Genomic DNA, 12,101 nt, shown 5'->3' with positions numbered 1-12,101 from the left:
GTAGGTTCCTTCGCTTCAACTCCTCTTGACCACTGGACATTGTCTTTCCTCCCTGGCATGAGCTGCTGACCCACCAGCCCATTTTCTTCCGACCAAAGAAAAGTGACAATTCACCTTCTTTAAAAAGCTAACTATTTTCCTGAGTTTCAGAAGAAGCGGACATATGTTCCCAAGTAACTTGCAAGGTGCTATGATGGATACCCTTTAAACACAATGAATGACTTTCTAGCCCCTCTAGGACCTGGTGACGAGCTCTTCCCAGCTCTGAAGTCTCTGATGATGATTCATTTAGATCTTCCCCCTGCCATTCACCCAGAGAAATGACCTTGCAGCACAGTCAACGATCCAAAACCCATACCCGTCACGCTGTACAAGGTGGCAGCAAAGAGGGAAATTCTTCACCGATACCTCAGCCCATCGGCAAGGGCAGAACCCAAACAGACTGGTGATTCTCCGAGAGGGAGGAACTTCCTTTTCTGTTACTTATCAGATTCCAGGTTAATGTTTTGCTATTACCCCAAGTATAAAAAAAAGAAGAAAAATATCTCTATCACAGATCATGTTTCTAAATCTTAATATTTCTCCAATGCCTTTTTATCTCTAGAAGAATCCTCCTGTCACCGAAACACTCTCGCCCGGGCCACACTGTCAATTCCATTGCCCCTGCAATGACAGGAAGTGTGAGGAGGTGGCTACGAGGCATACAGTTCAGGGGTGACACAGTGACTTTATGCTGCTTGGTTGACGATATAATCCTCCCAGAGGCTTCCTGTTGTAATTCCCTTCAATTCTTCAGGCCCTTCAATTAGAGTTCCTCTGGTTACCACATCGTGTTTACCCTCCGGTCTAAGGTCAACTGTTGAATTTAGCCCTCTTGGTCTATGGAATTTCAAAGTCCATTCTTGATGGGCCCAAACAAACCGTTTTTTGGCTTCTGGTAAAAACTGCCCTCCTGAAAGCCACGTGTCACATCGAATAGGTCAGATTTCCCCTCAACTCTTCTTCTCAGACCTCTGCTTTCCTAAGACACCTTGTTAGGGCAACCGCCATCCTGAGAGAGTTCTCCTGTCCTCAGTTTGTAAAATGCTAAGTCTCTATTCTGTAGTCATTTCTCATCAGTAATCATTCTTTGGGAGGAGGAATATTTTCTTTTCCTTCCCCTAGAAAATAGAAGGGAGATTTTCTGCTATGTCATCTTGGTACAGAGTTCAATCTAATGAAAACATTGTCACAAATTGATCAAAACCACCAGGAAAGCAGACAAGAGCATGCTCAATTTCTGTAGTTTTTCTTTTTTGTTGTCATAATATTGCATGATACAAGTGAGTATTAAAGGAAAATGAACTTTCAGTTGACATATTGAAAAACATTATACTTAAAGAAGATCTTAAACAGCCAACTCAAACTATTGTACATGGACTTCTGAATAAGTTGGGAGTTTTTTTGTTTTGTTTTGTTCAAGACAATGTCTCACTCTGGTTGACCAGGCTGGAGTACAGTGGCATGATCACAGCTCACTGCTGCCTTGACCTCCTGGGCTCCAGCAATCTTCCCACCTCAGCCTCCTAAGTAGCTGGGACTAAGGCAAGCACCACCATGCCTAGCTAATTTTTACTTTTTATTTTTGTAGAGACAGGGTCTCCCTATGTTGCTCACACTGATCTTGAACCCCTGGGTCAGTGTTCCTCCCACCCCAGCCTCCCAGTGTTGGGATCACAGGTGTGAGCCATGCACCCGATGAGATTTAATGAGTTTCTTTTTTTCCTTATTTTTCCTTTTTTTTTGGCCAGGTAAGTATTAATGAATTTCAAAACTAGAATATGATGCCTTACACTTGTGATCTTCATACTAATCCACAATATTCAGTAAATCTCAGTTGCAAGAGAGAAGAAAAGCTGAATTCTCTGTTTTCATGACAATTAAATTAAATATAAATTACTAGATGCCCAATTTCAGTGACATAACAGCCTTCTCATCCCACTCCCCTTCTATAATTCTGAAGATTTGGTGTGGAATGAGGTCAGTCAGCCAAAATTTGCTTATAAACATACTTTATTGTACAGAGACAGTGGATACTGAGAATGATCAAGTAAATGGAATTTTGAACAGGTAAAGAGGAAACAAAGAATTAAAGTGTCCCTGTGGAATAGTGCAAGATAGGAGTGCCCCACCCATAGTGTTATCTACAATAGGTACTCAGGGGAAAGGACCCCAAGGAGTCAGACCATGAATGAATGACCAGCACAATTCTATGATCAAACTCTACCTCTCTACTTCCAGCCAGGCATCTCAACAATCAAGTTCTATTTAAATCATTCGCTCATGTCTTCCTTTAGTCATGATGAAATAATGAGAATATCATAAGGAACAGAAGGCAATGCATTGGTCACGCCCCTTGGAGAGGCTGGTGGGATGTATCCGGATTAATCCTTACTGGGGGTGCTATTTTCCTGCATAGTCTTCTTTATCCAGTCAACATAGTTCTGTACCCGTGTGTAGAGCCCATAGGTCCCACACTGGGGTCCCCAGGACACCAGGCCAGCTACGTAGAATTTGGCCTTGTCATTGGGATCCTGTACAGCAAAGGCCCCACCACTGTCCCCTTTACAGCTATCCATGCCCTTCTCTCCTCCAGCACAGATCATGTTAGGAGTGAAAACATAGGCCCCTGCATCTGCTTTGGGGTTTTCCACTTTCACTTCTCTACACTTTCTTAAAGGAGCTACAGGTAACCTTGCCGCTTTGAGGCGAAGAGCGCGATCTCTCTTCTCTGTTCGGCCCCAGCCTGCGATCAGTCCCAGGTCCCCATCCATGAGGTTGTAGTCAGCAGAGGTGCCTGGTAGGCAGATGGGGGCGACGGTGGGTCCCATTTTCACTGGGTCTTTCAGCTGCACCAGTGCAATGTCATTATCAAAATTTGTTTGTGCTTCTGGGACTTCCAGCAGCTTCCATCCCGGATGAATAAACACATGCTCAGAAGTCAGCATCTTGCATTTTGCCAGCCGTGAGGTCTGCACTGAGGTGGACCCAACATACATTGTTGGCTCCTGGTTTCCCTCCACAACATGAGCTGCCGTCAGCACCCAGTACTCATCAATGAGCGCTCCACCAGCCCACGGGTTGTCAAAGAAGACTTGCCAGGGGAAGTTTTTAATATCTGCATCGGATCCGCCAATTATCCTCTGTTTTTCTTCAAAAGGTTCTCTGGGGACTCCACAGACTAGGAAGGAATTAAAAAAAACACGGGGAAGGAGCAAGAAATGATACTGGCTTCCTGCAAATCCTCCAACCACTCAAAGAATTTTACCTGCTAGGTTGCAGGGTTCTCTAGTACAAAATGGTCAACCCTATTTGGTCAACAAGCTCAATACCTGACCCACCCTGGTCTTACCTAAACACCCTACTTTGCCGATGTCATAGCAGGCTCATGGCAGAGCTCAGTTAACCAGAGGCAGTGTGTGAATCACTGAGTCCAGATGCACTAGTGCCTCACGCTATCCACAGTGTGACCCACAGCCCCTCTGGAGGCAGGGGTCCCCCTTGCACCTCCCAACTCGGCATGTAAGGCCAGTGCCCAACCAAGAGCCAGTGCTGGAAACCCTTTTCTCACACAGATGGTGGGGGAGGGAAGCTTTCTGCCTTCTTCAGATGCCCAGATCAAACTTTAATCGCCTTCTTTACTGGAGTCCTAGTTGCACCTGAGTCCCTCCTAGTAAACCACAGGTCAGCCTAGGAAGTAGAGAGGGGTCCCTTCTTTGGCCTTGACCTCTCACTCCCAGTGACTGGTGCCATTACCATTCAGTTATACTAATAACTGAATTCAAGTGAAGCTGCTTACCTAAATCCCTTGCTAGACAGCCTGGAGGGACTCCAAGTTGAGCACAACAGGCTTTGGACTTAGACAGACCTGGGCTCAAAGCCTGCCTTCGCAACTTGCTAACTCTGCAAACTTGCACCCACCCATTGACCAGTCAAATGAGACTAATGACACCTAGCTCACGGGGCTGTTACAAGGATGTGAATGAGATAATAAACACAACAAATCAGCTCGGTCTTCAGCTCTCAGTTACATCCAGGATGGTTATTATCCTACTGGATTTGCCCCAGCCTTCTGCTACCAAACCTTGATCTCGCTCGTTCCCTGAATCTTGAATTCCTCTATATCTTGTTGCCATGTAATTTTTTTTTTTTTTTTGAGACAGCGTCTCCCACTGTCTTCAAGGCTGCAGTGCAGTGGCATGATCTCAGCTCACTGAAACCTCCGCCTCCTGAGTTCAAGCTATTCTCCTGCCTCACCCTCCCAAGTAGATGGGATTACACGTGCCCGCCACTACACCCAGCTAATTTTTTATATTTTTAGTAGAGATGGAGTTTCACCATTTTGGTCAGGCTGGCCTCAAACTCCTGACCTCATGATTCACCTGCCTTGGCCTCCCAAAGTGCTGGGATTACAGGCATGAGCCACCATGACCAGCCATAAACTTTTAATATAATAACTAGGTTATTTAACTAGTCTTGTTTCCGAATGTTGATTACTCACTCTCAGTTTTCAGGCCCTGTTTTTAGCAGTTCTGTATCTTCTTGTTGCAGCTACATTACCAGACACCAACTGTCGCTGGCTGACGCTTATATTTCCTTGCAGTCGACCTGGCTTCAGTGTAGCTGAGGAGGTTCCCCACAGCCCCGACAGCCCACGGCACAGTGCTACTGCCACCTCACTGAGCTGGACTCTGGCAGGCCACTGTTCAGTCCTTTCCCAAGAGGGTTACAGCTGCTTTCAGAAGGTGACTCCCATTCACCCATGCCTATCATCTCTCCCCAAGCCTCGGCCCTCCTTACCTGGAACACATTTCAGCAGCTCTGGGCTCAGCGCCTCATTCACCCAGCTCCCATTACCAGCACACTGATACTGCCCTGGAATAGCACAGAGAACACAGGTCACACTCACCACCACATCTTCCCTCTTCCATCCACCCCACAGCCCGCTCTGTTCCTTCAGAGCCTCAGCTCCTCTGGGATTCAAGTAGTAAATCAGATTAAATCAGCCAGAAAAAAATATCTTCCTCCAAACAATCCCTCAGGCCTCTAGCCCGCCAGGGGAGACAAAGGGAACATCTCCAAAGCAGAAGGAAAGAAGGCATTGGGAAAGTGGGAAAATAAAATACAAAGTAATACAGCCAGGCTCGGTGCCTTACGCCTGTAATCCCAGCACTTTGGGAGGCTAGGGCAGGTGGATCACGAGGTCAGGAATTTAAGACCAGCCTGACGAACATGGTAAAAACCCTGTCTCTACTAAAAATACAAGAATTAGCTGGACGTGGTGGCATACACCTGTAATCCCAGCTACTCAGGAGGCTGAGGCAAAAGAATCACTTGAACCCAGGAAGCAGAAGTTGCAGTGAGCCGAGATCACACCACTACACTCCAGCCTGGACAACAGAGTGAGACTCTGTCTAAAATAAGTAAATAAATAAATAAAGGCAATGCAGAGAACGTATTAGTGTCTCACTCAGCCCTTCTACGTCAAGAAAGCCAGTCAGTGTAGCTTGCTGGCTTGAAGCGGGAGGCGTTGCTCCTGTGGGCTGTACATGAAATAACTGGTCCAAAGGTGGGTAATCCCATGGAATGGATGTTATAGGGGAATTCCTACAGCAGCTGTGAAGCTGAGCTGGTGACCTCTATGATTCCCTGTGACTGGTGCTGCCCTGAGCGTGCCCTGCACCATATGAAAAGTGTATCTTTAGATGAAGCCAAGGGGATGAACACTGTCTGTCCTATCGCCTTCATTTGTCCGCAGACTCTCTCCGGCACAGACAGATTATGCTATTCACCCTCCAACACCTTCTCACTCTCTCTCCTCCAGTAGAAGAAACCTACCATTTCCTCCATTTTCCATGTAGTAATATGGCTCCTCACAAGTGCAGCGGGTAACAGAACCAAACAAAGTGCTCTCTGGGTCTTCAACTTTACCATTCTCAGTGGATTCAGGAATGCCACAGACGAAGGAAGGAGAGTGATAGTCAGGACCACTCTTTCCTCCAAGGAGGAGTCATGGGGCCAGTTTCATCCTCACTGCTTCCCCACCCCATATCCACAGGCACACCTGGGATGAACCTCCCCACACCAGCCTCTCTGTGGCCATCCTCCCCAACTGGCATCTCTCAGCTCTCTGGCCCACTGAGATGCCAACTCAGATGGCCCCATGAAAGCCGTAGTGAAGAGCCTGGTTCTCAGTGATTGGTGAAGGCCCAGTGGAAGCCACAAATGCACCCACATGGGGCTATTAACTCGACCTATCCCATAGCCCCTTTCTTGGAAAGAAACTTGCCAATCTAGTTGGCCTGGGAACAGATTCGGGGCTGGACTAGAAAAGCCTCCATGACTGGCTTCCCTTCAAAAACCCAACCCACTCCTTCACATGCCTAAGAGGAAACCATGCATCTGAATTTGGATGTGCTGATCTTTCCATTCTCTCTGAGAGAAAAAGAAAGACTTCCACTTTGAAGAGACACGTACGTTGACATTTCAGTTTGGAATTACGCCACTTTCCATTGCTTTGACAAGTCGAATGGAAAGATGTTGCACCAACACGTCCCTGGAGAATAATAAACATCACCACTTATTTCTGAAGAGAGATATGGGAAACCAAATTCAAAACTGGAATTGATCTCTGGCCTTGGATCAATGAGGAGTCCTCACCACAAGAAGCTTGGGAACGTCTTAGCAGACTGACCCAAAGCACCCAGGAGATGAGGCTGACAGACAGCTCTGCCCCAATGTGTCAACTCCCCTTCCCCAAGAAGACTGAAGGCAGAGAGAGAATGCCAAGCTGGCCAGGGAGCTCCATGACTCACAAGGGAGAACTACAGATCTTAAGCTGCCGTGTTTATGGGAAAGGCGTTATACCTTGATCACACACTTACGTTGGTAAACCACCGGACAATTTCAGTCTGCTCATCCTGATCTGGGGCCAGGGACTGGGGAGAAGCCAAGATGGTACTTTACCTCCACAACTTTCAAACCCATCCAGACAGGTTATCCGCACCACATCTCTAAACACATATTTTGCCTTCGCAGGCTCCCAAACAGAAGTGGGAGTTTCTTCTTTGGGACAGGGCATTGCTTGAAAGAACAGAAGCTGGGACAGGAAAAAAGAATTACTAAATAGTTGAAGACTCTCATTCTATTTACATCATTCTCACACTTTCTAAAATCATCCAGTTGTCCTCATTCCTGATGCTTAACATTCCAATATAGCAGATGTCTAAAATCATATGGCATTACCAACTAACCACCCCCAAACTGTCTGCACTCTCAGGTCTAGTTAAAGGATTACTAGGGGTTGAAGCACTCCTAGCAACCATTGACTGGTTTAGATTTTCCTGAGGAAGTGAAGTATCTCAGGATACTATCAGAACAACAATCTATCTGTTTTTTAAATTATTGTTGTTTTGTTTTTGTTTTGTTTTAGAGACAAAGTTTTGCTCTGTTGCCCAGAGTGGACTCAGACTCCTACTTCCTGGGCTCAAGGGCTCCTCCTACCTCAGCCTCCCCTGGTAGCTGAGATCACAGGTGCTTCCAGTGTGCCTGGATCATCTACCTGCTTTGATCCTACATTGTTTGGGGACTTTGGTATCACCAACCAAAGAGGTACTTCTAGGTTACTCACGATCTCCATGGTAGCGAAGTTTCCAGCCCTTGTTTTGCCCCGTTAGATCAGTTTGGAAGATGATATCAAGAACATTACTCTTGGTTTCAATATTTAGTGGCCCAGGGAATCCACGACCGCAGTAAGGACCAAATTGCTGATCTCCTGCAACAAACTGAATGAAATGATGAAATCAGAAGAGGGAAAGAACTAAAGGAAAGAGGTAAAATTGGAAAATGGGAGATAAAAATAAGAGAGGCATTAAATGTCACATAAAATAAGAAGAAGGAAAATAAGGGTCAGGAGAAAAGATAATTTTATCTTCAGGCTGAGTGCAGTGGCTCACGCCTATAATCCCAGCACTTTGGGAGGCCGAGGTGGGAGCATTGCTTGAGGCCGGGAGTTTCAGGCCAACCTGAGCAACATAGCAAAACCCCATCTCTGTAAAAAATAATAATAATAATCACAATAAAAATGTTAGCTGGGTATGGTGGCGCACGCCTGTGGGCCTAGCTACTCAGGAGGCTGAGGTGGGAGGCTTGCTTGAGTCCAAGAGGTCAACGCTACAGTGAGCCTTGACTGCACCACTGCACTCCAGCTTGAGCAAAAGAGCAAGACCCTGTCTCAAAAATTTTTCTTTGTCTTCAGGGAGAGATCTCTTTGTGTAAGTTGAGGGTGGGGGTATTAATCAACCGTCACGCACAACTAAACTGTCAAGGCAGTTTCCCTCTGAGTCAGCTGGTTCCACATCAAAATCTTCTCTCCGCACAGTCACCACCACTTGGAACTCTTCCTCCAGCCGGATCTGGTATTCGCACCTTGAGTTCTCTGGATACGGTTTGGGATAATTGGGACTTGCAATCTCCCCAGTCAGTGCAGTGAATACATCCCCACTGCAATTAACTAAGAGAGAAAAAGTGAAAGAGAGAATCAAATACAGCATCAAGCAAAGGAATTCCTGCACTATTCTATGATTCCTTCTCTCAGAAACTGATAGTCCTCCATTCAAACTAACCTGAGATCCCCACCCTAACTGGAGGGATGCAGCAATTACACATGCAGTAGATATCAGCAGGAACACCCAAGTCCTATTAGGTTTCCATCACTCTGCTTAGGATGGAGCCTTTCCTGGTTATGAACAGCCCCCAGTAGACTCTTTACAGACATCTATCTCTCTTCTCCAATTAACTAACTTTGCCCTGTAGTCTTATTTTCCTCCCTTCTTGTGGCTTCATCTCAGCTTATAAGTAACTAAGAATAGATGCCAATACTGAGTGATATAATGGACTCTGTGGATTCAGTATTAGGGGAGGTTGGAAGCGGGACGAGAAAACTGCACATTGGGTATAGTGTACACTGTTCGGGTAACAGGTGCAATAAAATCTCAGAATTGACCACTAAAGAACTCATCCATGTAACCAAAAACCACCAGTACCCCCAAAACTACTGAAATTCTTTAAAATAATACATAAATAAATAAGTAAACTCAAAAATAAAAAAGGAATAAATGCCAAATGAAGGCTGGGCCTAATAGAAGTTGGAAGGGTGGACAAAGCCCTTTCAAAGTCATTCCAAATTCCAGGGAACATGCAACCCTCTTAACACCAAGCTCACCTCCACAATTCTTCATGTCATCATGGAGGAAATATTCCGGGGGGCAGGAGCAGAAGTAACCACCAGTGAAATTGTTGCAGAAGTGGCTACAAGGGGCATCTACAAAATCTGTGCATTCATTTATGTCTACAAAGAGTAGAGAGAGGCTGAGGTCAAGAACAAACACCAAGAAGGGAGAATGAGGTTAAACCCAAAACCATAACGATAAGAAAAAGTAGAAAAGGCCTGTTGCTTAAAGATCTCTCAAGGGATCGCATGTCAGGCCGGTATTATTCTATGTTACTCTCCTGACATATGGTTCCAGAGTCAAGCCCTACCACTACACAGGTATAAGGGAGCTCGTGTGTGTGTGCGTGTGTGTGTGTGTGTGTGTGTGTGACATAGCCTCACTCTGTCATCGAGGCTGGAGTGCTCTGTGTGTGTGTGTGTGTGTGTGTGTGTGGTGTGTGACATAGTCTCACTCTGTCACCGAGGCTGGAGTGCTCTGTGTGTGGTGTGTGTGTGTGTGTGACATAGCCTCACTCTGTCATCGAGGCTGGAGTGCTCTGTGTGTGTGTGTGTGTGTGTGTGTGTGGTGTGTGACATAGTCTCACTCTGTCACCGAGGCTGGAGTGCTCTGTGTGTGTGTGTGTGTGTGTGTGTGTGTGTGTGTGTGTGTGACATAGTCTCACTCTGTCACCGAGGCTGGAGTGTTCTCTGTGTGTGTGTGTGTGTGTGTGGTGTGTGTGACATAGCCTTACTCTGTCACTGAGGCTGGAGGGCAGTATGTGTGCGTGTGACAGAGAGAGAGAGAGAGAGAGAGACTCACTCTGTCACCCAGGCTGGAGTACAGTGATGTGATCTCAGCTCACTGCAACCTCCGCCTCCCAGGTTCAAGCAAGTCTCATGCCTCCACCTCCCGAGGAGCTGGGAACACAAGCACCGCCACCATGCCTGGTTAATTTTTCATATTTTTAATAGATACAGGATTTCACCACATTGGTGAGGCTGGTCTTTAACTCCTGGCCTCCAGTAATCCACCCGCCTCAGCCTCCCAAAGTGCTGGGATTACAGGCATGAGCCACCACGCCTGGCCTAGGGAGCTCTTAATGTCAGAGATCCTTGACTTTTCTCATGTACAGAGCGTTTCAGCTCCAGGGATGACGCTCTGCAAGGTAAACATCATGATGATGCCTTCTGCAGGGAGGAATCAGTACATTCATTGCTTTACATGATGTTGGTCCTTCTATCAAATCTAAACAATAGTTTGGCTTTATGAGATGTCCTAGCTTCATTTTAACCTGGAGAGAGATACAGAAGTACCCAGAATTTGAAGGTTTGAATGCCATATATTGAATGGGTTTAAATACTACACATTCCTCCTGTGATTCTTGGCAAGTTATTAACTTTCCTAGTCTATATTTTCTTCATCTTTATATGGAGCAAATAACACCTACCTTGAAGGGTGAAAGTGATGATTGTGTTAAAATAGGAAAAATCCCCAGCACATACCCAGTTTATAGTGGCTCTCAATAAATTACTGTGTATTATGTAATATGTGTTATTACCATTATCATCGTCACCACTAAGATATGATCATGCATTTGAATTTCATAAAAGTGATTTATGGAGGGACCCAGGCCAAGTCAACACTTTTTGTATGAATTACAAACAGAATCCTCATTCAACATGTTGCTCAGCGGATTTCTCACTTCTAATCTTTTAGCTGGGTCAATAAGGCACATGTAGAATGGTGAGCCTTACCTGTGGCGACATAGTATGCAGCAAACCCCGTAAAACGCTCTTCATTGGAAAAGTGTGACCTAAAGATCACCTGGAGTTTGTTGTATGGGACTTGGAACTCTTCCACAATTGGAGAGTGGGGATTGTTACTGGTCCTCTGTCCACAGAGCCTCCCTTCTTCAATGTCTCCTGACATTATCTAAGAGAAGAGTCAACAGCAACAATAAAAAAGCTAGGAAAGGGTAATATTTTGGTAAGCTAGGAAAGGTAAGAGAAGGGACAGAGACAGTAGAACATTTATGCCCCTAGGACTTGACTTTGGTTCACTATGAGTACAGGTGGCTCTCCCTCCCACATCCTTATTCCACTACCTCAGCCCTGGTCTTCTGTCTCTATTCTTTTTGTGCTTATAACATACCTGCACTGAGTCATACGCACAGTTCTCTGACAGCTCTATGTCCAGATGGGTGAAGTAGAGGTGAATCCCATACCCTTCAGGAACTTCTATGTCTTAAGATTTCTCTACCTCACTGGGGTATGCCTGAGGATAGTTAGGGGACAGGATCTCCCCATACATGGTAGGCTCAGCATAAACCCATGCCAAAAGGGAAAACAGGACAATGCACCTGGAAAAAAAAAAAAAAGGATTGGTGTGTGGCCCAGGCACTAGTAGCCTAGGACAGAAAGTGCTATTTCTCAGAGGCAGAAGAAAGGGGGAAGAAGAGAGGCAGTCAGTCGGCCACTGGGGAGAATCTTAGGTGCATTTTGGGAGGCCGAGGCAGGCAGATCACGAAGTCAGGAGATCGAGACCATCCTGGCCAACATGGTGAAACCCCATCTCTAAGAAAAATATGTGGGAGTTCAGTTAGGGTGGTGGGAAAGATTTTAGAGGAAATAAACATAAGCCTTCTTGGAAAGCCAAGAAGTTTGCCCAGCTTTTGTAAAAATCTTGGCTGAAGGCAGCTGAGTTCTCTTAAAAGCTCAGGACATAGATACATAGGAGCATACAGGACTTTATCTAAAGAGCTTATTTACTCATGTGGTCCTAAAACTAATCTTTGATCAGTGGCGGGCAGGATTGCTCTCCCAGGGTGAGGGCGACCAGATTAATTACCCA

At 45.8% G+C, this 12,101-nt stretch overlaps 1 protein-coding gene across 1 annotated transcript; it reads right to left on the bottom strand.

Moving 5' to 3' along the window:
- Positions 1-2,034: 2,034 nt before the first annotated feature.
- On the bottom strand, positions 2,035-3,545 carry LOC105541821 (complement C1s subcomponent-like). Its single transcript, XM_011983050.1, has one exon. It carries the CDS (start codon positions 3,036-3,038, stop codon positions 2,424-2,426), a length of 615 nt encoding a protein of 204 aa, XP_011838440.1. The 5' UTR covers positions 3,039-3,545; the 3' UTR covers positions 2,035-2,423.
- Positions 3,546-12,101: the final 8,556 nt, after the last annotated feature.

Source organism: Mandrillus leucophaeus, unplaced genomic scaffold (assembly GCF_000951045.1).
Source record: "Mandrillus leucophaeus isolate KB7577 unplaced genomic scaffold, Mleu.le_1.0 Scaffold245, whole genome shotgun sequence".
NCBI classification, from domain to species: domain Eukaryota; kingdom Metazoa; phylum Chordata; class Mammalia; order Primates; family Cercopithecidae; genus Mandrillus; species Mandrillus leucophaeus.
Note: the sequence above shows the minus strand (reverse complement) of the source record. Positions and strands in the feature narration are given on the sequence as shown.